The following is a 27,499-nucleotide window of genomic DNA, read 5'->3' on the forward strand; positions in this document are numbered from 1 at the left end:
TTTTTATTGGCCTATTGTTGAAAACTCAAGCTCAAGCATTCATCTTGCCTATGTAGACTTTCCTGCCTCCCTAGGAGGAACTGTCTCTCTTTTTCCTTTGTCCCTGCTGTGCCCCATTTGGCTTTAAGCATGGTGTCTCTGACACTTAATTGGACTTATTTGTTGCAGGTATAAATCTCAGGACAAAAAACTCAAGTATGCAAAACATGTGCCTTCCTTATCTAGGATTCCACGTCATTTCAATTCCAAGCTCTATTCCCACCATGAGGTTCATGTCAGTAAATCTAGGGTTTTCACACCGCTATTTGCCTGGCATCTTACTTCAGTTTCAGGAATTGACATTGAACATGGTTAAAGGGCTCTGAAAAGGCAGGGTATTGGGTGGGGCAGGGCAACGTGGCCACCCCACTCTCAGCTGGCACACTCAACCTCCAAGATGGATCATCAGTCATTGCTTCCTGCAAGCCATGCTGAATCCATCACACATGCCAGCCCCACCCCCACCCCCACCGCCCCGAGAGGGGCTTTATCTAAGTCTATGCTTTTGTGAGCACACAGAAGTACTTTGCAATTCCTCATCATGCTGGTACCAGGACTCTTTGGGGTCATCCCAAACCCATGAAGTCTTCTCTGGAAATCATCTCTCTGCTCCCATAATTCCATTGCCTTTTGCTATGTCTTCTCATCTGGTACTCAGTGCCTTTCCACTACCCTGTAGCTATTTATATGTTATTGCTCTTCTCCAAAACTAGTAGGTAATACTTATATAGTACTCTCAGTTTACCTAGGGCTTGTCACATCTATTCTCTGAGTTGACTCTCCTTACAATCAAATGATGGGGGTGATATTTTATGATACCTATTTTACAGCTAAGGAAACCAAAGCTCAGAGAGATTAAATGACTTACCCACACTGTGTTATGAAACATCAATAGGAGAGCTTAAACTCATGTTTTCTATGCAGAGTATTGCCTTTTATCTCTCCAGATGGTAGCTCACAGATATTTAGTTCTTTAGCAGGAGGAACAATGTTTAACTATCCACAGTCTAGATGGCATAATTTGAGCCTATGTGTTTTTTCAGTTGGACAAATTGTGTGTTTTTTCAATTGGACAAAATTACTTAGCCTGAAACTGTGCATCCTGAATGACACTTCTGGCTGTAATTTCATTAGACTAACTGGAGTGGCTGAGATGGCTGTGCTATACCCCACAATAGCTAGCTAGCTAGATGACAGATAGATGCATGGATAGATAGATGGATGAATAGATAGATAGATAGATAGATAGATAGATAGATAGATAGATAGATAGATAGATAGATAGATAGATAGACAGATACTCCAACATAGCAATCTCATTTTATTCTCATGTTAATAAGAAGTACTGGATCGGCATCCCACCAGGAATCTAGAGGGGCTAGAGCAAGCTGCAGGATAGCCAAGAGGAAAATCTGCAACAGAGGGGTTATAGATTGATTGTGCTGTTGAAAATATGGGTTTTTTGTTTTGTTTTGTAGTTTTGTTAATGCATGCACACACATGTATGGGGGTGTGGCTGATTTCCTTTTAACTGACAAGCCACATCTAGAGGTCTTGGGTGATGCTTTCCCTTTTGTAAGCCACTACTTAGTGCTGCTCTTTATGCATATTTTTGTATATTTGCTAAATTTTATTAATTCTAGTTTTTCAAAAAGTAAATTTGACTCTTTCATATAATTCAAGATTTTTCTCACTTCTCTTTGTAGGATTTTAAAAGTTTGTATCTTTGTGATAGCATAATTGTTTATGGTAAAGTTTGTACATATGTGTTTGATAGATTTTTTCTTCCTCCCCCTCATTTATCAGTTCATTGAAAATATTTTTTAGTCAGCTATTTTACGAAGGTGTGAATTCCAGAAAGGAAAGTTAACATCTGAAGAGTTATCAAAAGCTAAAGAAGCTGTAAAATGGCATCTCTCTCTCTCTCTTTCTCTCTCTCTCTCTCTCTCTCTCTCTCTCTCTCTCTCTTTTATTTTAGTCATACCTTGAAAATTAGTTTTTAAAATGTTAGGGATTAGAATCAGATTTGTTTTGTTTTGTTTTGTTTTTAACTTTTTTATTGTATAGTATAACATACATACAAGGCAAAGAAATAAAAAAGCAATCGTTTTCAAAGCACTCTTCAACAAGTAGTTACAGGACAGATTCCAGAGTTTGTCATGGACTACCATACACTCCTCTTATATTTTTCTTTCTAGAATATAGGAGGCTAGAGGGCTTAAAAATATTTTTATTGGGTGAGCCATGGTGGCTCAGCAGGCAAGAATGCTCGCCTGCCATGCCAGAGGACCTGGGTTCGATTCCCGGTGCCTGCCCACGTGAAAAATATGTATATATACATTTTTATCATCACAATCGACTTTTTTTCCTTCTTTTTTTGTGAACAATAACATATATACAAAAAAGCAATAAATTTCAAAGCACATCACCACAGTTAGTTGTAGAACATATTTCAGAGTTTGGCATGGGTTATAATACCACGATTTTAGGTTCTTACTTCTAGCTGTCCTAAAATACTGGAAACTAAAAGAGATATCAGTTTAATGATTCAGCAATCATATTCATTTTTAAATAATGTCACTAATATGGAGTAGGGAGATGGAACTATCTGATGTTCTGGAGAGGCTGGGCTAGATTTCAGGACTTATCTGGACCAGGGACCCATCTGGGCGTTGTAAGTTTCTGGAAGGTTACTCTAGTGCCTGGAACCCTTGTGGAATCTTCTATACATAGGAACTATTTTTTGTATTATGTATTCTATATTATAAGACTCTGCTTTTACCTTTACCTTGGTCATAAAAGTGGAATCATACAATACCTGTCCTTTTCTGTCTGGCTTATTTAACTCAGCATTATGTCCTCAAGTCTTATCCATCTTGTCATGTGCTTCAGGATGTCATTTTGTCTTCCTGCTGCATAATATTCCATCGTAAGGATATACCATGTTTTGTTAATCCACTTATCTGTTGATGGGCATTTGATTTGTTTCCATCTTTTAGTGATTGTGAATAATACAGTTATGAACATTGGTGTGCAAATGTCTGTTAGTGTCATTGCTTTCAGTTCTTCTGGGTATATACCAAGTAGTGCTGTTGCTGTGTCCCCCTTTCTATTTATTTATCATTTAATCCATATTTTTTACTCATCTGTTCATACCCTGGATATAAGGAGCACCAGACACAAGGTTTTCACAATCACCCAGTCAAATTGTAAACGTTGCATCTTTATACAATTGTCTTCAAGAATCAAGACTACTGGAGCACAGCTCGACAGTTTCAGATACTTCCCTCTAGGCACTCCAATACACCATAAACTAAAAAGGGATTCCTATACAATGCATAAGAATAACCTCCAGGATAACCTTGTGGCTTCACTCTCTCTCAACCCAACTCTGAAAGTGAAGTCATTGCCCTTCCCCTATGTGATACATGGTATCCAGGGATGAAAGTCTCCCTGGTGGCGTGGGAGATGACTCCTAGAGATGAGTCTGGCCCTGGCACTGTGGGATCAACAATTCCATCCTGACCAAAAGGGGGGAAAGAAGTGTAAGTAATAAAATATCAGTGGCAGAGAGAGTTCAAATTGAGTCTAGAGGCTACTATTTGATAGGTAGCAAAGAGAGTTCAAATAGAGTCGAGAGACTACTCTGGAGACTGCTCTTATGCAAACTTCAGTTAGACCTTGCTACCTATCAAAACCTGCCAATCCCCAACCAGGACCATCCAGCCAAGGCTAAAGAACATCTAAGGTAATATATAAGATTTCACAAGGGTTCCATGCACTAGAGTTACTTTCCAGAAATCTACAACCTCCAGATGGGTCCCTGGTCCAGATAAGTCCTGAAACCTAGAATGCCCAGCCTGCCCAGAACACTAGAGAGTTTCGTCTCCCTATCCCATATTATTATTAACAGACCCTTTCTATATGGAAAATTTGAATGGCCATAGCCCAAACACCCCTGAAGGGAGGGATAGAAAGATCAAAGGTGATGGTGGAATTATACAGAGAAGATAGGATTTAAAAATAAATGTTCTAGTCTGCTAGCTGCTGGAGTACAATATACCAGAAATGGAATGGCTTTTAAAAAGGGGAATTTAATAAGTTTCTAGTTTACAGTTCTAAGGCTGAGAAAATGTCCCAATTAAAGTAAGTTTATAGAAATGTCCAATCTAAGACATCCAGGGAAAGATACCTTGGTTCAAGAAGGCTGGTGAAGTTCAGGGCTTCTTTCTCAAGTGGAAGGCACATGGCGAACACAGTCACAGTTTCTCTCTTATCTGGAAAGGCACATGGTGAACACGGTCACGGTTCTTCTCTCATCTGGAAGGGCACATGGCAAACACGGCATCATCTGTTAGCTTCTTCTCCTGGCTTCCTGTTTCATGAAGCTCCCCGGGAGACATTTTCCTTCTTCATCTCCAAAGGTCACTGGCTATTGGACTTCTGCTTCTCGTGGCTATGTCATTCTGTTCTGCTCTCTCTGAATCTCCTTCATTCCCCAAAATGTTTCCTCTTTTATAGAACTCCAGAAATTTATAAAGACCAACCCAAATGGTTGGAGACATGTCATCACCTACTCCAGCTTAACAACCACTCTTGATTAAATCACATCTCCAGGGAGATGATCTAATTACAGTTTAAAACATACAATGCTAAATAGGGATTAGAAGAAATGATTGCATTTGCAAAATGGAATTAGGATTGAAACATGGCTTTTCTAGGGTACATACATCATTTCAAACCAACACAATGAATATGATTGCTGAATCATAAAATTGATATCTCTTTTAGTCTCCTATATCTTAGAGCACCTAGAGGTAAAAACCTAAAATTGTGGAAATGTGACCCATGCCAAACTCTGAAATCTGTTCTACAACTAATTGTGGTGCAGTGCTTTGAAATTTATTGCGTTTTTGTGTTTTTGTTAGTTTTCACAAAAAAAAATAAGGAAAAAAGTTGATTATGATGATAAAAAAAATATGTATGCCTTCTAGCCTCCTATGTTCTGGAGCAGCTAGAAGGAAAAAAATCTGAGATGATGTTATGGCAGCCCATGACAAACTCTGGAACCTGTCCTGTCACTACTTGTTGAAGAATGCTTTGAGAACAATTTATTTTTTCTTTCTTTGTTTTGTATATATGTTATATTATACAATTAAAAAGTTAAAAAATATAGGAAGGACAAAGTGTAAAATAAATTGGGTAGATGGAAACACTAGTGGTCAATGAGAGGGAGGGGTAAGGTATATGGTATGTATGAATTTTTTTCTTTTTTCTTTTATTTCTTTCTCCGGAGTGACACAAATGTTCTATAAAAATGACCATGGTGATGAATATACAACTACATGATGATATTGTGAGCCATTGATTGTGCACCATGTATAGAATGAATGTGTGTGAAGACTTCTCAATTTGAAAAAAAAACATATCTGGCAAGTTCAAAAAAAATTGTGAAAAGAAATAGAGAGAAACATTACTGTTGCCACAACCATCTTCCAGGAAATAAGGCAGGATTACTCAAGAGTAAAGACAAGATGGAGACCAGCTCTCTGTTAGGAACAGATCTGTCTATGGATTGAGCAAAGTTCAATCAAGTACTGAAGGGAGGATAGACATACTGGACTGTAACACAAAGAAATAAGTTTTCTCAAAGTAGTCTGTATCCGACTGTTTTCCTGATAATAAAGGAAAACATTTCTTGAGCACCTACTATGCACCTGGCTCTGCACTAAACTCTGGGTGGGGTAAACTGGATAAGATACAGTGACTGCTTCTTGAGGATTTCCTAGTATGGTAGAATTTAGACCAGTGCTTACACTCACACACACAAATGCACAGAGACCCCTTCTAACTTTGCTCCTGGCCCCTGTGCACACATGCACACAGCCCTCAGCACCCCTCTCACTTCTTACCTGGTTAGGGTGTAGCCAGCTGAGCCCAGCTCCCAGACTGGTCACATGGATAACCACTTAAAACTAATTACTCACTTGTGTCAGAGAAATGGTCCCTGGACATCTGGTTCAGATAAATCCCCCTCCTCCTACCACCCTTGCCTGAAATGTTCTACCAAATGTTGCAGGGGGTGGGAGTAGAAATACAACCTGTGCAGCATTGCAGCTGGTCAGTGACCCACTCCAAAGGCTCACACCCAGGAATAGATTCACACCCGGCAGAGATGATCAGATTTCAATGTGGTGATTCTGACTGAGCTCCTTCCCCACCTCCTCTGCCATCACTCCCTCCCATCACCCTGAAAACATAACATAAACCCAGGTGTAAATAACACTTTACACCTTTCATGTGATCACTCCAAGATACCCTGATCCATTCATTCATCCATTCATTCAGCACACATTTACTGGGATCCCAGTGCCTGCCAGAGTTCCAGGGTGACAAAGAGGAAGAGTATCAGATAAAGTTTACAAGATCACCTATTATAACCCTGTTTTCTTATAGATGAGTCCCAGAGGTAGTAGTAGGTAACACACCACTGCCATACAAGTCCTGCTGCAGCAGAACTAAACCTAGTATTCCTGACTACTTATACCTAATGGGGAAACTGAGACTTCAAGCTGTGCTTGACTGAGGAGGTCAACTCCGACATGCAGACCTTTTTCCTAACATCTTTGAAGCAGCCATTACCCCACCCTCCCAAGACCAATGACAATATGTCAATTTTATCTTGTGTCATGTGTTTCTGTAAGAATGTTTTGTGGGATCCACAACAACTCCATTTATGCCAGCAAAGAGATTCTTGTTAATTCATTTGACTGCTATTCAGCTGAATTTAAAATTTTCCATACCCTCCAGGGACCCTCCCATGCTGAGGTGCTTCCAAGATTTACCAGCCATTGTAACTTAGCTTTTCCCACTGAGAAAGTTTCTGCCTCTCCAGAGGTGGCTTAGGAAGAGCGTCAATATTACACACACCTGTGCTACTTGCATTCATATTACTTCTCCTTTGCCACTCCACTTGGTTAATCATGTATATATCTATTTCCCCTTCTGGACCAGGAGAGCTTGTTGACTCAGAAGCACCACCACCTTCATCATCATTACCTGTCCCCCTTAGGTACTTCTCATGGCTCCCTACAGCCTACACAATTAAGTCAGAACATGTAAATGGACTTTTTAGCTAGACCCTCCAAGATCTTGACTGACATCAGCCTTGTCTCTTGACAATCCTTGTTTCCCTCCTCCTACCCTGTGATCCAGTGAGACTGAATGCCACACCATTCCCATAACCCACTTCTTTCATGTCTTCATACTTGTCCACATGCCTAGAAAGCCTTTCTCCCTGGAAACTTCCAAGTTGTCCTTCACCCAGTTCAATTGTCACTACTTTGGTTAATTATCCCCATTGCCCTAAAAAGGGGGTTAATCCTGTCTCTGTTCCCATGATACTTCACCCATTTATCCATCACATTGAGTCAGTCTGCTAAACTAAACTGAGACCTCCTTATGGATAGGAACTAAGTGCTATTCAATATTCAATAACTAGGTTCTCAATGCAATTCTTTCACAAAACAATGACAAGATTTGCATTTTTAATCCATTTGCAATTCCCAACACACTACCATGTCATACAACAAATACCCAATGTCTGAGAAAGAGAGTGAGGGGGAGAAGGAGGGTGGTGGAAGGGAGGGAGAAAGGGTAGAAGGATGGAAAAAGGAAGGAATAAAGAGACAGAGAGAAAGAAAAAAAGGAAAGAACAGAAAAGAGGAGAGATGCCTTCTTTTCTTCATTCCTACCCTCTGCCTAAATCTTGCAGTAACACTGCATGTTCATTGTTGCTTTTCCTTAACTTTGGGGTACTTTAGGTGAAGGTGCTAGAGAAATATTTGCAGTAGAAGGCAGAATTTTTTCCTATATACTCCCATTAAAGCCATCAATAAATTAGATTAGTGGTTTTGACATTTTTCTGCCTACTTGCTGACCTAAGCCTCTAAATAGAGCCTCTATAGTCCTTTCTCATAGCCCATCTCAGTGTTTATAAGGTGGTAGAAGTTGTGGGACTTACCTGTCACTGGGCCAAGGTCAGAGAGAGCAAAGCACAGCTTTATTAGACCTTGGAAAAGTTCCCAATAGGAGACTCCCTCTCACACATATACGTTTTAGCTAGTAAAATACTGTTACCATCCAGCAGCTTCTAACCCTGCTGAAAGGGTGGGCCGTGGCCAGTAACCCTCACCTAATACATCAGTATAACGCTCATTCCTATCACCTTTTATTCCCTACTCCTTCTCTCCATAGCCATATGAGGTCACTAGGAAGTTGCTCAAGTTCCCTTCCCCCAGGACCAAATAACACACTTTACTTTGCAGTCCTTACTCTGCAGATTCACTACCCGGCAGGGACTGAGGTTTTATGTCAGTATTATAGCAGAATCCAAGGCTTAGAGGGCCAGGGGTACGTTAAAAAATCATCTCTGCAGGTTTCTTATTTTACAATGGAGGAAACAGGGGGTCTACAGGGGAATGAGCTCTCTGCTATCATTAGGAAGAAATAAACTGACTAAGGAAGCTTTCTGAAAGCTGTTGACCACCTGGTTTTGCCCACTCTGGGACCCAAGAATGTTGAGTGTAATAGACAGTTATGTTCACTCAGGCATCTTACCAAACAACACACGAAGGAGTCTTTAACTTGGGATGTTCTGAAGTTGACAACTGGGTTAATTCAAAGCGACTGAACCTTGTTCTGAAAAAAAAAAAAACTAGTCACAATTTCCTCAAAGGATAGTCTAAGCTTGTATTCAAGCAAAAACAATCAGTTTATTGTCCCTCCTTGCTGAGAAAAAGATGAAGGTTCTAAGCTGGAAAGAGTAAAGAAGGACTCCCTGCTTTGCTCCACTCTGGTTTCTTTGTCTTCAGATTTATTGAAGTGCCTATGGTGCCTTGGTGTTATATACTTGAGAAAAAACATGTCCTTAATCTTAATCTATTCCTGTGGGTGTGAACTCACTGTTTATAGGAACTTCTGATAAGGTTATTTCAGTTAAGGTATGGCCCAACTGAATAAGGATGGGCTTTAATTCTATAAGTGGACATCTTACACAGGAAGCCAAAGAGAGAGAGCCATGAGGAGTCACTGGAACTTGGAAGAGAAAAGAGAAGTCACCACCATGTGCATTGCCATATGACAAAAAAACTGAGGAACTCCAAAGATTGCAGGCCAACCAGAAGATACCAACCACAAGGAAGCAAACCTTCTAGCTTCTGAAACCATAAGCCAATAAATTGCTGTTATTAAACCAGTAGGACCCCCGTGGTTCTTCTCCCTAGTGATCTGCCACTTCCTTCCTTGAGTCATGACCATCTTTTCTTTAAGCTCCTTTGCTATAGCAATAAAGATCAGTTTTGCATTTGACAACATTTTGCAAAAAGCTTAGATAAGGGGGTCCAAACTACAGATGGATTTCCTCTATTGACCAGAAGCAGAACCACTCAATATTTACTGTGTAATATCAACACTTATACTGGGTGAAACAGATCAGGGTTCTTTCTGCTTTGTCATTTCACACCTCTGCTGTGGACTACATTATCAGAGGGTAATAAGGTCACAGGGAGCTGTTGGGACAAAATAATTTTTTAATATAGCTTTATTTAGTGCACTAACTTGCCAGAAAATAATTTACCCAAATGAAAAATTGATTTCCCCTAATCAGAGCTCTAAATTCCAGCCTAAAGAGATCCCATCTCTTTGAAGAAGAACAATCTATTTAATTTTCCAAGCATTAAAAACTTAACATTATTATTTCATTTAATTCTTACAACAACCCTATGAGATAAATACTATTGTCTTTACCATTTTATAAATGCAGATGCTAAGGTATAGAGAGATTAAGCATATACTATTAAACACATGTTAAGTGGCATAATTAAGGTCCATGCCTGCATTTGGTTCTACAGCCAAAGCTGAGCAGTTAAGCATTGCACCAAAATGCTCAGCACTGACAGGAATAGACAGTGATGCTCCTCTATATTGCAAGAATGAAGGAGCCTATGCTTTAAATATAAGCACCATCCCTTGACTATCAATTCCCGGCAGTGTCCTCTTCAGAAATGGTCAGTAAATCTCATGCATGCTTCCATCTTTGCTGTCTCTAATCCATTTGTAGTCAGTCTTCCAAAGTCTCAACACTTTGGAATATTCATCCTTTTGCAAAACTGGGGATGACAGTAGAATGTGTTAAACATGAGCACGCACCTGTGAGGGGGAAGGAAAGATCATAACTTGGGTGACTGAGTCAGGGTTGGTTCCTGAGGAAAGAAATTCATGTCCGAATATTTCTGATCTGAGGATGCAAACATGTGGACATACTTTTGCCTTTTTCATACACCCTCAAGTTTAAGTTCATCTCTGGAAACCTGGTTCCTTCTCTTTAATTATTCCCAACCCCAGCTCTGTATATCTTGTCTACCTGATCCCATATTTCAGATTCAATTCTTCAGTTGTTAGTAGAGTGTTCTACAAATAGGTGTTAGGTTTAGTTGGTTTGTAGTGTTGTTTAGGTATTCTGTTTACTTGATCTGCCTAGTTATTCTGACCATTACTCAAAGTCAGATGATATTGAATCTCCAACTACTATTCTTGGATTGTCTGTTTGTTCCTTCAATTCTGTCAGTTTTTATTTCATGTATTTTGAGACTCTGTTGTTAGGTTCTACACGTTTATTATTTTTTTATCTTTGATGGATTGATCTTTTTATCACTATAAAATGTCCTTTGTCTCTAGTTACAATTTTTTGTCTTAAAGTCTATTTTGCCGAACATTAATAAGGCTGCTCTGCTCTCTTGGTTACTGTTTGCACGGTATAACTTTTTCTTTGCTTTTTACTTTGTGTCTTTGACTCTAAAGTATGTCCCTCGTAGGCAGTATATAGTTGGGTGAATTTTTAGCCATTTTGACAATTCTACCTTTTAATGTTTAATAAATTTACATTTAATGTAATTATTGATAAGGTAGAATTTATGTATGCCATTTTGAAATTTGCAATCTATATGTTCTTTTAATCCTATGTTATTGCATTATTTTGTGTTAAATAGATGTTTTATTGTATCATTTTAATTCCCTTTATTTTTTAGTTATTTTCTTAGTGGCTGCCCTGAGGATTACAATGAACATCTTAATTTACAACAATCTAATTAAGATTAATACAAAGGTAAATTCAATGGTATTCAATCCTATACAAAAAAAGTATGCAAAATAGTGTGCCTATATATCACCAAGTCCTTACTTCTCCTTTGTACTCTTATTGTAATACAATTTGCATCTTTATATATTATATGCTAATCAATACAGATTGGTAATTATTTCTTTGTTTAGTTGTCTTGTAAATCAGATAGGAGAAAATAAGTTATGAACAAAAAATGCATTCATATTATCTTGCATTTTTCTATGTAGTTACCTTTACTTCTTCATGTGGATTCAAATTACTCACCAGCATCTTTTCACTTCAGACTGAAGGACTCCCTTTAGAATTTCTTATCAGACTGGTCTGCTAGTGATGAATTTTCTCAGTTTTTGTCTACCTGCAAATTCTTAATTTCTCCTTTTTTGATGGATAGTTTTATTGAATTTAGAATTCTTGGTTAACAGTCTTTTTCTTCATCACTTTGAATATGTCATCCTACTCCATGGTTTTTTTGTTGTTGTTGTTGACAAATCAAATGTTAATTTTGTTGAAGATCACTTGTTCATGATAAGTTGCTTCTGTTTTGTTGCTTTCAGGATTCTCTTTGTCTTTGTTTTGATGTGTCTAGGTATGGATCTCTTAAGTTTAACCAATATGGAGTTCATTGAGCTTCTTGGATGCGTGGAACATTGTTTTTCATCAAATTTGGGAAGTTTTCAGCCATCATTTCTTCAAATATTCTTTTCTATCCCTTTCTTCCCTTCTCTTCTCTTTCTGAGACATATTATGTGTATGTCGGTATGCTTGATAATGTCTCACAGATCTCTGATGATCAGTTTATTTTTCTTAATTCTTTTTTCTTTCTGTCCCTCAGACTGAGTAATTTCAAATGATCTCTGTTTGAGTTTACTGATTCTTTCTTCTGCCTGCTCATATTTACTGTTGAGCCCCTCCAGCTCAACCATAAAAATTCATCTACTGAATTTTTTCAAGTCCGGAATATCTATATAGTTCTTTTTTTTAGCATGAGCTGGCTCCAGAAATTGAACCCAGGTCTCTCACATGTCAGGCAAGAATCTACCTTGCGCTGCCCTATTTGGTCCCCTTTTTTAATTATTAATTATTATCAATTATTTTTGTTTGTCTGTTTTTTTACTTTACTTTACCTTTTTATACTTTCTATGTCTTTATTTATGTGTTGTATTTAATGAACCACTGTTCTCACCCCTTCATTTATTTCTTTATATCTTTGATCGAATTAAAAATAACTAAACCAAGCATTTGTGTAGTAAGTCCATCTGGTCTTCCTCAAGACCAGTTTCTGTTGACTACACTCTTTTCATGTTCTCATTATTTTCATGTGTCATGATATTTTTTAATTGAACATTTTAGATAATACAATATGGAAATAATGGAAATATTCTTTCTCCTTCTCAGGGCTTTTGTTATTGTTGTTTGTTGCAGTTTTTATTTGTTTACCTAGTGACTTTTCTAAACTCATTCAGTAAAGTCTTTGACATTTGTCATGTGTCAATATTGAAATCTGGGCTGAGCTAATTTAATGGTCCTCTAATGAATAGACAGAGATTTCCTTAAATGCCTGTAACTAATAAGCCTACCAATTTTTGCTAAAGGGCTCTGTGTGCATGCAGAGTATGTTTTTAAAACTCAGACAGGCAGTTGGTAACTCTGCTTTAGTCTTCTATTCCTGCTAGGCAGAGCTTCAAAGTCAGCCAGAAGTGAAAATTTAAGACATCCTTAGGTCATCGCTGAGTATGCATATACATAGCCTTCTAGATTCTAGAAAATGCCAAAACTCTTCACATCCCACTATGGACATCTCATTCCCCAACATTTCTATTTAAGCTTTTGATTTGACTTATTCTTTGCCCCAACTGTCATCTACTGCTTCAGGTAGTCACAATGTTAATCACTTCTGATTGTTTTCAACAAGTGCCCCCTGAGGAAAAGGCTGTTCACACTGAATATGTCCAGTAAAAAGCCTGGAGAATGGAGTCTTCCGAGGAACCACCAGACATATCAAATTATAACACTTCTCCAGGACTTGGGCTTTGAAGGAACTCTAACCCTTTTTTGCCCTCCCAGTGGCTGACAAGGTACTCTTTTTCACTGAAACTACTGGCTCTTGGTTTTCAGGGTTATCATGGAGTTTGGAAGGAGGATTTAAAAGTAGGGAAAGTTAAAACTCTACAAAGCCCATTGCTTTACCAAGAGTCAGCCATTTTTGATAAATAAATGCTCCCCAGATTGCCTCAAGCCTTTGTTTAATTGAAAAAGTTGATTCTGATTATTTTTGCCAGTATTCTCATTATTTTCATGGAGGAGAGGATTTTCAGGGTCCTTACTTCACCATTTTCACTGAGGTCCAACCCAAACTCATTGCACTTTCTTTTCTCCGTTTGATTCATTCAAGTATCTGCCTACTTCTTTTACCCCTTTCTGTTCAAATCCCTTCATGCCTTGCTTTCTATCAAGACATTTCTTTCCTACCTCAGATCTTTCACATATTCCTTCACTTCAGCTATCATTGGCTTATTTGGGGTGGGAGTGAGAAGTTATAGCTTCAAGTCCAGATTATTTCAACAGTTTCCAAATTGGTCCCCTTTCAGCCAGTCTAATCTCTTCTCATCCATTGACCATACTACAGTCATATTTATCTTTTTTAAAACTTAAATCTGACTGTGTATTTCCCTGATTAAGCCCTTTCCATGGATGCCCTTCATTTCCAAGATAAAGTCCAGTAATTACCATGGTAGGGTGTACAAGCATCTCTTGATTTGGCCCTGGATCTCCAATCTGCCTCTTGTAGCTCTTATCCCAAAGATATATAAAAATGTGTTTCCTAGAAATTCTTCACCCTCTCATTAGTATTCTTGTTCCCTGCTTTCCTAGCAAATTCATTCACTCATCCAAACATTTATTCAATCAATCTTCTAAGTGCCTACTATGTGTCAGGCTGTATGCAAGGTACAGGAGGGAAAGGAGTTAATATGACAGGCAACATCCCCCTGCCTGCAGATATTACATCCATCAGAGGAAATTGACAATAAGGAAATAAACAAATAAACTGAATAATTACAATCTGCTGTAATAAAATGAGAGAGGAAATGAGGTAAGAGTAATGGGGGTAAACTTCATCACTCAATTTAGAAAGAAAAGTTCTTTCTAAACAGGCAACTTTTAAGCTGAGACCTGAAGGAGGACAAGGGGCCAATAAGGCATGAAAAGAAAAGGATCTCAATGCAAGAGTCTTGGGACCAAAATGAAATTCAGATAGAAATTAAAATAGAGAAAAATGCACATAGGAATTTCCACATGTTCTGATGAATACATACACCACACTCACACACACATGCATACACCCACTCATATACCCACTTAGCTTAGGGTCCTCAAGCGAGTAAGTGCTGGATGGACCATCTGACAGATGGGAAATCCTTGCATACAACTGTGACAAGGGAAGGTCTGTGGAAAAAGGTGCTGTTATTTTGCTGGCCCACACCTGCTAAGTGAAGCCAAAGTTTCCCTTGGATTCATTCCCACATTAACTTCCACTCATAGAAGCTAAAGGCCTTTTAATCCATGTTGTATACAATGAAAAAGATGAAGACAGCTGCTTAGGGTTGGGTATAGAGGACAAACACATACACACATATGCTTTATTGTAAAATAATTACATTCTGAAAAGAAACTTAAAACCTTCCATCCATGATTCCCAGAGTCATGATCCAACCAAGGAGTGCTGGGTAAGGAAAGTCTGACGGAAAAGGGCAAGAGGAATAAGAAAGTGTTCCACAAAGAAGATGTTGACTGTGTAGGTGATAGACTGTTGCCACTGACTTAGTTAGTATTCAGCCCACAGGCACAGATGCTGCTAACACTGAGAATTTTTGCAGAAATAGAACTGCTGCCTGATGGTCCTGGGAAAATTCTACTGAAATTTACACTTTCTGCAGTCATTCATTCAACTAATAACTATTGAGTATCTCTCTGATGTGCCAGACCCCCTTCTAGGTCCAGGGATACTGAATAGATAAGGTCTCATAGAATTATATTCTAATGAGAAGACAATTAATTGATTAATTAATGAATAAGTAGGTGAAATTTAGAGCATGTCAGATGTTGATAAGTACTATGAAAAAAAACTAAAGTAGAAGAAGAGTTAACAAGTGTTGAGAGGTTTCATTTCCAGCTAAAATGCAGTGACCAGATTTATCCTTCCAATTAAAAACCAGATAAAAATAACAATTTTTGAGTCATCGGATATCAGGGGATGAATGACAATGATTCCTGGGTAGCAGAAAATAAATAAAATGAACTAATTGCCTAGAGACATTCCAGGCCATGGTGTCGAGAGAAGGAGCATAGACAGAGTCCAGATTAGAGATGGAGTTAAGAGTCTGGGGAGATGAAGGTAGCTGGAGTTTTCAGGCAAGAGTAATAGAGATGAGAGGACTGTAAAGAAAGAGTGCTCTCTAGAGCCACAAAGGGTCCACCCCAAGTATTCTGCAAAGTGCTCATGCGCATCTGTGTGAGGAAGCTACTCAAGGCATGGAATAAACCTCCCTGAGGTGGAAGAGAGCCTGGGGTGTTCAAAGTACAACTGTGGCTGCACTGACCCAGGAGAGAGTACTGAGAGATGAACTCAGGTAACAGAAGGCAGATCATGAAGGACCTTGGAGTGAGATGGACGGCTTGGGAGGGTTTGGGGTAGAGCGGTGGCGCAATCTGACAGGTTTTGATTTTAAATAATCACTCTGGATCCTGAGGGGGAATAGATTATAGGGGGCAAGGGCAAAAGCAATGGAGCATTTTAGAAGCTATAATCCAAGCAAGTGTAGTAGTAGAGGTGGTGAGAATTATTAAATTCTGGATTTTGTTTTTTTTAAGCAACAATACTGTTCTTTAATGGGTTTATTCCAGAAATGGTAGACTGCCTTACTATTAAGAAACCCTCTGTTCTGGTTTGCTAGCTGCTGGATGCAATACACCAGAGATAGATTGGCTTTTAATAAAAGGGGATTTGTTTTGTTAGTTCTTCAGAGGAAAGGCAGCTAACTTTCCTCTGAGGTTCTTTCTTACGTGGGAAGGCACAGGATGGTCTCTGCTGGCCTTCTCTCCAGGCCCCTGGGTTCCAACAACTTTCCCCAGGGTGACTTCTTTCTGCATCTCCAAAGGCCTGGGCTGAGCTGCGAGTGCTGAGATGAGGAATACCGAGCTGCTTAGGATGTGCTACGTTCCGGTCTCTCATTTAAGAATCAGCCAATTAAGTCAAACATCCTTCATTGCAGCAGGCACGCCTCCAAGCTGACTGCAGATGTAAATCAGCAACAGATGAGGTTCACATACCATTGGCTCATGTCCGTAGCAACAAAACTAGGTACGCTTACCTGGCCAAGTTGACAACTGAATCTAACTACCACACCCTCCAAAGAGACTTAGCCTTCTCTCTTATTCCTTTGTATCCATCCATGCAACAGGAATTGCCATCTAACCCAGGTCTTTCTCCAAGCAGAACTAACCATCCTTCTCTTTCCTTTACCTTCTTTTTATTGATCCAGGGCATGTAAATATCTAAGTGCTGTGTATAGGTGAAATAGAATGGTTGCCAATGGTATAGGATGTGGCCCAGTCTTGCCTTCCAGAGTTCTTTAAATTGGAATGTGATCTTCATTGTAGTTTTTCCCTTGTGCATATTTCCCATTCAAGAAATCATGAAGAGGGTTGGCAAGAACTTGAGTTAGGATTCAGGTATTCCTGATTCCTCTGGCCAATTGTCAATTAATGTTACTCCAATCCACACAGCACTTCTAACAAGAGGTTAATAATGTAACTCATCACAACAAGTTAATGAAATAAAACCATATATTCATTTTAACACGTATTTTAACAGTGAATCATAAAATTCAAAATCCATAACTTTTTAAATTTTAGTAAGTCTTACATAGAATAATATATCTTAACATGACAAGGATACTGAATTGACATAAGTAAATTGTGATACATTCATACATTTAATGAATTCCTATTAAAATCAAGATTCAGTATATTATTTCCTATTCTTGTGGAACTTCTGGATCATATGATAAGATAAAATAAAGAAATAAGTCCCATAAATATTAAAGAAGAGAGTTTTAATTGCCTGGAGAATGTTTCTTCGCTACTTAGAAAACACAAGAAATTTTCGTGATAAACCATTTGAACTAATAAGAGTACAATAATGTGATTCATTGCAAAATATGCTGTTCTAGTTTGCTAGCTGCCAGAATGCAATATACCAGAAATTGATTGGCTTTTAAAAAGGGGGATTTAATAAGTTGCAAGTTTACAGCTCTAAGACCGAGAAAATGTCCCTATTAAAACAAGCCTATAGAAATGTTCAGTCTAAGGCATCCAGTGAAAGACACCTTGATTCAAGGTCAGTGAAGTTCAGGGTTTCTCTCTCAAGTGGAAAGGCACATGGCAAACATGGTCAGGGTTTCTCTCTCATCTGGAAAGGTATGTGATGAACACGGTGTCATCTGCTAGCTTTCTCTCCTGGGTTCCTGTTCTATGAAGCTAGCTTTCATGAAACCCAGGAGGGGTTCTCCTTCTTCATCTCCAAAGATCACTGACTGGTAGACTCTCTGCTTCTCATGGCTATGTTATTCTCTCCTCTCTCAGAATCTCCCACTTTCTCCAAAATGTTTCCTCTTTTACAGGATTCCAGTAAACTTAATCAAGACCCACCTGGAATGGGTGGAGACAAATCTACACCTAACCCAGCTTAACAACCACTCTTGATTGAGTCACATCATCAGGGAGATAACCCAGTCAAGTTTCCAACCTATAGTACTGAATAGAGATTAACAGTTACTCTCACAAGATTGTTTAGGATTAAATCATGGCTTTTCTGGAGCACATAAATCAAACTGGCACATATACATTAAGTACTTTTCTTATATATATACACACACACAATAATAAATTATAAACTATAACAAGATCTCTTTTGCAATAACAAAAAAATAAAAATTCCTATGAATAGTCTTTAAAAAAATGTTTAAAAACAATAAAATTAAAAACGTATATAGGCAAAGTCCATATTAAGAATATTAGTAAGGGGCAGGCCACAGTGGTTCAGCAGGCAGAGTTCTCACCTGCCATACCAGAGACCCAGGTTCAATTCCCAGTGCCTGCCCATGCAAAAAAAAAAAAGGAATACTTGTATGGGGGGTGCACGGGTGATTCAGTGGCAAAATGCTCACCTTTCATGTGGGAGACTTGGGTTCGATTCTCAGACAATGCATGCCCCCCAAAAAATAGACAAGGAAAGAATATTTGTATGTTTTTATAAGATTCATCTTACAGTTGACATAATCCAATGTGCGAAGTTAACAGTTTAATAATGGGGGATCAAATAGAAGGGGGAAGTATTAGAGATTAGGTTGTCAATTGAGAGACCACCTCTTTTGTCAAGGGATGATAAGGTTCTCAACTAGGAGGTAATGAGAGCAGAAAGAAGAAAATTTGATATTTAAAAACTAGAATTTGACTACAAGGTAAGTGGTTAAATGAGGGATGAGAGCATAATTCCTAGGCTTATGATTGGAAAACTAGATGGATGGTGGTCCAAGTCACTGCCAGAGATGGGAACTATAGATTGGAGAGCAGGGTCATAAGAGGAAAAAGGGTGACTCCAGAGAACCTCTTTGTTGCTCAGATGTGGTCTCTCTCTCGAAGCCAACTCAGCAGGTGACTTTACTGTCCTTCCCCCCTACGTGGAACCTAACTTCCAGGGGTATAAATCTCCTTGGAATGTGGGACAGGACTCTCAGGATGAGCCAGGATCCAGCATCATGGGATTGAGAAAGCCTTCTTGATCAAAAGGGGGAAGAGAGCAATGAGATGAAATAAAGTTTCAGTGGCTGAGAGATTTCAAACTGAGATGAGAGGTTAGCCTGGGGGTTATTCTTATGCATTATATAGAAAATCCCTTTTCAGTTTATGGTATATTTGAGTGGCTGGAGGGAAGTACCTGAAATGTTTAACTGTGTTCCAGTAGCCTTGATTCTTGAAGATGATATAACAATATAACTTTAACAATGTGACTGTGTGAATGTAAAAACCTTATGTCTGATGCTTCTTTTATCCAGGGTATGCAAAGATAAGTAAAAAAAAAAATAAGGATAAAAAATAAATAATAGGGGTGATAAGAGTTAAAAAAAAATGGATAGATTGGAATACTAGTGGTCAATGAGAGGAAGGAGTAAGGGGTATGGTATATATGAGCTTTTTTTTTTTCTTTTTATTTTTTTTGGAGTGATGGAAATTTTCTAAAAATGATCAGGATGATGAAAGCACACTATGTGATGATATTGTGAGTCATTGATTGTATATTATGGATGGACTGTATGTGTGTGAAGCTTTCTCAACAAAAATATTTTAAAAAATAATAAAAGTTGGATTTGAGGTGTCTGTGAGACATCAAAATGAAAATTCCAGGCAACTGGGTATTTAATTTTAGATTCAGGAGAAAGTTTATTTTATTCATTCAATGAATATTTATAGATAGTTTGATCAGAGCTATAGATTTAATAGTCATTGGCCTACAGAGCTGCAGGCATAGATGTGGTCTCTGAGGGAGAATGAGTAAAATGGGAAGAGAATTTGGGGACCAGGACTGAACTCTAAAGGATCAATAACATTGAACATCAAGCAGAAAAGAAGGAAACCATGAGTGATTCTTAGAAGTACTGTAAGTGATAGAAAGGAAAGCAAACAGGTATGGTGTCACGAAATTTAGAGATGAGAAAGTGGTGATTAATTGTAACTAATTTCAAGCGGTAAATAAATAATACAAGACTTTGAAAGAACCCATTGGATTTCAAAACAAGGATGATATTAATGACTTTTGCTTGAGTAGTCCCAAGATTAAGTAGAAGCAGATAGCCTAATGCAGTGAATTTAGGAATAAAAAGGAAATAAGGAGATGAAGAAATCAAAAGAAGAAAACTTTCTGAGATTTGGCCATAAAAAGGGAGAGAAGTCTCTAATCATAAGCAATAAGATCAAAGAGAGTATTTTTAGTATAAAAATCATCTTCTCATTACACGTCGTTTTAGAGGAATTCTTGTCCAAAGATCAGGGGGCATTCCCTTCTACTTTCCATTTCCCAAATTGGTTAACAGATTTTAAAAAAATAATAATAAAACAGAGAGTAAATCATTCAGAACTTTAAAAGGCAGATATAAGCTATATTGGGTTCATCAACAATGGAGTCCTTTTATTGTAAATAATATACAAAAATTACTCACACTGGAATGTAAATTGGTACAGACATGGTGGAAAACAGTATGGTGATTTCTCAAAAAGTTAAACAAAGAATTATCATATGACCCTGAGAGTCCACTTCTAGGTATGTAACCAAAAAAAAAGAAAACAGAGACTCAAACAGGTACTTTTCACCAATGTTCATAGAAGCATTTTTCAAAATAACCAAAAGGTGGAAAAAACCTGTGTCCATAAACAGATGAACAAATAAAGAAAATGTGATATACATGCAATGGAATATTATTCAGCTATTAGAAGGAATAAAGTTCTAAGCCATGCTACAACATGGATGAATCTTTAAAACACTAAGCTGAATGAAGAAACAAGGCACATAAGGATAAACACTGTATAATTTCAATTATATGATGTATTTAGCAAGAGCAAATTTGTAAAGACAGAAAATAGATTGGAAGTTACTAGAAGATGGAAGGAAGAGGAAAGGAGAGTTGTTGCTTGAGGCATTGTTTTGGTTTGTTAAATGCTGTCAGGATGGCAATATACCAGAAATAGGTTGGCTTTTACAAAAGAAATGTATTAAGTTGTAAGTTTACATTTCTAAGGCCATAAAAAATGTCCAAACTAAGGCATTCAGAGAAAGATACCATGACTCAAGAAAGACTGATGGATCCAGAACACCTCTGTCGGCTGGGAGGGAATGTGGATGGGATCTGCTGGGGTCTTTGGCTTCTGGTTTCAAACAGCTTTCCTGGAGGCATTTACTCTATGCTTCTCCAAATGTATGGGTTTTGTGTTGGCTCTGAAGTGACTGTTCTCCAAGCTTCTGCATCTGAGGGTTCTTCAAAATGTTTCCTCTTTTAAAGGACTCCAGTAAACTAATCAAGACCCACCTGGAATGGGTGAAGTCATACCTCATCTAATCAAAAGACCACACCCATAATGGGCGTGCCACATTGCCATGAAAATAATCCAATCAAGTTTCCACCCCACAGTGTTGACAGTGTTGAATCAGGATTAAAAGAACTATGGCTGCCCCCAACATGATTGGATCAGGAAAAAGGACATGGCTTTTCTGGGATACATAACCATTTCAAACTGGCACAGGGGTATGGAATGTTTGTAAATTTTTTAAAGGTTTAAATAAAATTGATTTTTTTAAATTGCCCACATTGGTTTCTCAGCCTTAAATTAATACTTCCTATTATGATGGATTGGGCTGCAAGTACCAGAAAATGAAGAATAGGATTTTTTTTCCCTTATCTCATTTATAAAGTCCAGAGGTGGGACAACTCCAGGGTTGGTTAATGTAGACATCTCACAATATCATCAAGATTTACTGGGGCAGGAATCTGGTTGAGGCAGCCAAGGAAAGCTGCTAACTGCATATGGAGGTGTAAGTTTCATTAGCAGTGGACACTCAGACCCAAGCCATGTCCACCAACAATTTCACCAGGATTGAAGGGGGTATTTAGCCCTCTGTCCACCTGATTCCTGCTTCCACCTTTCTGTTGGCTTATCATTTGGGCTAGAGAGAATGATATTATTCCTTGAATGTCCTCAAAGTTCAGCATCAACAGTGGGAAGATGTACACAGGACAAGATTAAATTCTGACAAAATAACTGAGATTTTACTTTCCTCAATCAATGGCATCCATTGCCTCAGGAAGAGACCAAAGCAGCAAATGGAGGCTCTAATTTTTTTTTCAATTCATACCATAGAATATGGTCTTGATAGTCATGACTCATGATTGCAAGAGCAAAGCTTGACAGAAAAGGTTTTGCTTTAATCCCAAAAGGTTGGCTTTGAATATCAAGACCCAGGCCCCAAAGCATTCCATCTATTAAATTATACTATAAGCCAGAGCTTTTCAAACTGCAGGTTGTGATCAGTTAGTGGATTGTGAAATTAAGATGGTAGGTTTCAACTAGTTTTTTTTTTCCTTTATGAGAGGCTAAAACTGAATAAAACATGTGTGTATTATTCATAATCTGGATTCTTACTGTTTCTTGAATTTTTGTTTCATTTATGTTTGTATGTGTGTGTGTGTTTAGAGCCTCTATGTAAAATAAATTTCTGACTATGAGCTGTGTCAAAAGGCTTGAAATAAATAATAATATTTATTATTGCCATAAATAATAAATTTGGGGAAATATAGAACAATTTGATTATCCAGCCTCTCAAGAATAGAAAAATGGGCCCCAGCTGGGAAATGATGTCAAATGAGAGCTGACAAGCATCATAAAAAAAATCAAGAGAAGGAAAAAACTGCAGTTAAAATGCAGCCTTGGGCTGAGTCCTGCAGGCTGAATTGGACATTTGGAGAAAAGGAGAGTGAGCAGACCAGAAACAGCAAATGCAAAGGTAAGGAGATAGGGAAATCCAATGAGTATTAAATGGAAAAAGAATAAGTCTGTTTAGCTGGAGCCAACTTAGTCTGTATTATGAACAACTGAGCATATGACTTTGGAAGTTCCTGTAGTAAGCAGGTTGATTGGACTTTGCCTACCAGGTAGAAATATCTGTATATGTACAGTGAGCTACTGGGAGTCATGGACTGTGTTTGAGCTGGATGACAAGAAGCCAACAGATGGGTAGGAGGGAAAAGGAGCTGGCAGCAAGCAGACTTTTCTGAAGTCTGGTAAACAGCTATACCAAAGGAAATACATAAGACTTGCAGCAGCGACCAGACAAAGAAAAACTAAAAGCATGCTAGAAGAAAGACTTGAGAATGAACTACATGGAAAGAAAAACAGAGAAGCCTCCTAAGATAAAAAGTCTCCATCTCTTGGACATTACAAATGAGCTGAATTTCTAGCCTTGCTGGGATAATTAGCACTATTATTACCAAGAATTAGTACTTCACACTTCTTGCTGACTGCCTAGCACATCCATTAGTCATTTGATTTTCACAATTATGAGGCAATGAGAGGATGTATCACTATGTCCATCTTAAAGACAGGAAAGCTGTATCCCAGAGGGATTATCTGGCCTCTCAGATTTACACAATTAATGACAGCTCTGGAGTTGCCAAATGTTCTCACTCTCACTCCAGGATTCTCTCACTGCGCCTCACATATTGTCGTCCCCAGGTAATGACTCATCAACTTATTGATTAAAAGTATTCCAAGAATTGAATTGGTTCAATATTTCAGGGAGAAAGCCCATTAGAGAGGTCACTGTGGCTTTGGGGTAAGTTTATTTAATAAATATTTTTCTTATTTGGAGGTTTTAATTTTAAGTATGTGGTCTACTCTTTTTGTGTGATTATTTGCTCAAAGAAATATTTTAGTCAGCAAAACACATCATAAAATTTTAATATGTTTCAGAGCTCTTTTCACTGTTTAAAAAAGCACAAATCAGGCATTCTTGAATTTTGAATGCGGTGCCCCTATAATTAGGCCTCTTTCTGAGGAAGGCCCTTCCAAACCCAGTAATGAAGTTGCTCTTTTTAAGAAGACTTGCTTTGCCTATTCCATGAGAATATGGTAAGTATAAAAATTTGATATATATGTAAAAGCATTTTGAGACTAAACTACTGAACAGACATAAGTTCTGTGGAAAGTGCTTGAAATGATTCCCTGTTAGAAGAAAACTTTCCTGAGGGTAGAGACCTGATCTAGCTCATCCATCATTCTACTCGCAGTGCCTAAAATACACTCTGCACTTAGTAGGTTCTCAGTAAATAATTGTTAAATGAATGAATGAATAATAACGGGTTGAATGGATTGCGATGCGCAGGGGGGCCCAGAGGGCATGGGCACTAGGGATGCGCACTGCATTCAATATAATTGATCAGCCTCCTCTGAGCACCCGCCTTCTGCATCTTTATAGGCCTCTTAAAGGCCAGCACCTACTGAACGGAATACCTACAAACTAGATGGAGACCCACCAGCAAGGGCTCACAAGCGCTGTACCTCATCAGATGGCCGCATCGGGCAAAGCTCCTGGACATCTGCTGTTCGAGGTCTGCAACCGTGTGGTCCCACCTCTTAAATCTGGGTGCTCCTGCCAAGCAGGGGTGCCAGAAAGGAAAAGGAAACCGAGAAACTATAGGATCGACATGGAGCCTTTACAGAGCGCCAATTTCTAGCAAAGTAGAGTGGGGGAGTCCAACTTGGGTTCACTAGTATTATGTATCTAGTGCTTTGGGCACAATTTGTCCTCAATATATATGTGTTGCATGAGTGAACAAACACACATGAAGAGATTGAGATTATGAAGAAGAAACCGCCCTCTGAAAAAAACCATAAAAAATTCTTTAGGGGAATTTCAAGTTTTCAGTAATTGTGCCCAGCTGTGGTCTCTAAAGCTCCATTGTTACAAGGGGACCTAAACATACACTGCACTTTGCACGATGACAGGTCTGCAAAAGGGAATAAAAAATACAAATACAGGTGCTGCCTGGGAGCTGCAGTCAGGTCACCGTTTCTCTGGACAGCATTACCAGAAGTTGCCCTCTAAAATGTAAGCTCTTTACTCAGCATGTAACATGATGAGAAAGAAATTGGCCCTCCTCTGGGGTCCCAGACATTTCCCTCAACCAGAGCTTGAGGCCTCTCTGAGCATGTCTCCTGATCTCAACTTGAGGAACTCTCTCTTCAGTGTGATTATGGTTTCATAATCATATTGGGAAATTCCTTACTTTTTAGATATGCAAATTGGAACATTTAGGAGTGAAATGTCATGACATCTATACTTTAACATAATTAAGCAGGAAAAAAAGTAAATGTAGAATATGGATAATTACTACTAAGTCTAGACAAGGGGAACAGGGTTGTTTATTATTTCTAGTGTTCTACATATTTGAAAATTTTCATGATAAAAGTAAAAAAATCAAAACATCATTAAAAGGAATAGGTACCTGGAAAGATTATTGAGAGGATTAAATGAGATACTTATTACAGATGCAGTATAGGGGCTCAATAAGTATTAAGTCCACTAACCCCTGAGTTCTCACATAGGCACACACCCTCTTAGTACCTTCTCCTTTGGAAATGGACAGAAACAGAAATTCGTACATTTACACTATATACAAAAGTCATATAACTTAAATCCTGTTTCCACATACATGATAGTCTCACACCCAAGAGCCCCTTGGGTGTAAAGACTGGCGGCAGCTGCTGTGCTGGTGCATTCCAGTGTGTTCTATGGGCTCTTCTTTCCCAGAATGATGGAGGAGGCAGAGATAAAAGCTTTGACGGTAGGCAGACACACGGCATCTTCCACACCTATGAGTGTGAACCCTGGCCAGTGACACGGTTTCCTTTTCTGCACAACAAGGTCCTCATCTCCCCTCTGCGTTGCTCTGAGGGCTACCAAGACTGGATGCACTCAGGGCCCATGTGTGCTGCTCAGAGTAGCTGCCATCCACAGACCCTGTCTCCCCCCATCCCCTGGAGACCCGATGAATCAGCAGGGGATCTTGATGGTCACTGTATGAAAACATTTGGATCTGGGGAGTGGGCAATTATTGTACATGTTGACCTTTGATTGCCACCAATGAGTTGTTTTTATTTCGGTTTTGGTTTCTTATCTTTTAATTAATCTGGATTATATTTTAAAGAGAAAATGGGAAGCAACTAAAAAAAAAAAAAGCTTATTTAAACAAACAAGTGACTTTTAGAATGCAGTCCTGTGTCCCTTGGGCAGGGACAGGTCTTGGGAGCCTCATTTTACCTGTCACAGAAGCTGGGCCATCGTCAGGCTCAAAACTGGAAAAGTCAAGGCCGAGCCCTGGACAGCAAGTGTGAGTCCGGGAGTCGTGGCTACTCTCATCGAACAAAATGTGCTCTTTCAGAGACAGCAGGTGCAGACAGGACAAAGGAAGAGCATGTCTCCTTTTTATTCCTCCAGCGTGGAAGTGGCCAATGCCACACCAAGAATGTTCCCACCAGGCAGATGCGCGCAGGGATGACATTTGGAATGTACAAAGCAGCTGATTAATTGGAGCAGGAGACCAAGTATCAACAGTCTCCTGGAGGCCTGGAGCCAAGCGGCGAGGCCTCCCTGGGATTTGTGAGTGCTCTGCAGGCGGGCAGTAAATAAGACCCAGGACCGAGGCACTGGACCTCCAAGACGCTGCTTCTCAGAGGGGCGGTGCAGAGCTGACTTGTATTGCTGGCCTGTGGGGTAGAAGATGCCCATATATGGCCCCAAGGAGAGTGGGGGAGGGGGGCGGGTGATGTTCTGCTCCACGCCATGCACATTCCAGGTCTGCTTTCTGTAGAGGAAGGGTGCGACTGACAGGTGAGCTTTGGGCGCCCCCTACATGTGCAGAGAGCTGGAGAACTCGAGAGCTCAGAGGCTTCCAGACACCACGCAGAGGCTTCTTCTGGAGCCCCCAGGAAGAGGCGACAAAGAGCCAAAGAAACCATACTTGTCCCCTGGACAACTGAGCACATAACCTCCAAGCCCCCACATCCGCCTTCACAGTCAGTCAGTCATCCTCACAGCGAGTATTCACTGAGCATCATTCTGCCAGGCACTGGGCTAATTCTGAAGATTCAAACACTGTAAACACTGAAGCTGACCCGCATACAATCATGTGTTCATTCATTGATTCATTGAGCAGAAATTTCTGAGAGCTGCTCCTTGCACTAAGTTCTAGATTTGCAGTAGTGAGCAAAACGGACTTCATCCCTGATCTCATGGGATTGACCATCTAAAGACCAAAGAAGATTTGGGAGGTCAATGGGCTTCAGTTTAAGGCTCTAGGACAGGGAGCTTGGCCTCTGAGAACCTCAGTCTCTTTTTCTGTAAAATGGACAGAATTGTACAGAATTGCTGTGAGGTTCTGAGGTAAAGGTTGTGAAAGCACTGGGTAAACTCCACTTAGTACTCGCTTCTTAGTGTCGATTATTCTCTAGGGAGTGCTTGTAAATTCCCCCTGAGCTACTTGCCTACAGACAAAGAAGGCACCAAGAAGCTGTATCAAGTTGTGCTGTATCAAGTTACTTATTCATAAATGGGGGAAGGAGGAATTTCATAAAGAGACCACTGTGAATGCAGTGACTTATTGAGTGTAGAAGACT

The 27,499-nt window shown here is 39.1% G+C and overlaps 1 protein-coding gene across 3 annotated transcripts in view; it reads right to left on the minus strand.

Annotated features, from left to right (window-relative positions):
* The window catches only part of RAB28 (RAB28, member RAS oncogene family), a 267,344-nt gene that overhangs the window by 45,410 nt on the left and 194,435 nt on the right, over window positions 1–27,499 (minus strand). For 2 of the 3 annotated variants that reach the window (XR_013165721.1, XM_077136408.1), the window contains exon 8: window positions 8,659–8,739. The exons of the other annotated variant lie outside the window; for it this stretch is intronic. Coding sequence is in view for 1 of the 2 variants with exons in the window: in XM_077136408.1 (XP_076992523.1) it covers window positions 8,659–8,739 (81 nt within the window). In the remaining variant the exon portion in view is untranslated. The remainder of the gene's footprint in view (window positions 1–8,658; window positions 8,740–27,499) is intronic. 3 annotated transcript variants of the gene reach the window in all.

Source organism: Tamandua tetradactyla, chromosome 19 (genome assembly GCF_023851605.1).
Source record: "Tamandua tetradactyla isolate mTamTet1 chromosome 19, mTamTet1.pri, whole genome shotgun sequence".
Lineage (NCBI taxonomy): Eukaryota > Metazoa > Chordata > Mammalia > Pilosa > Myrmecophagidae > Tamandua > Tamandua tetradactyla.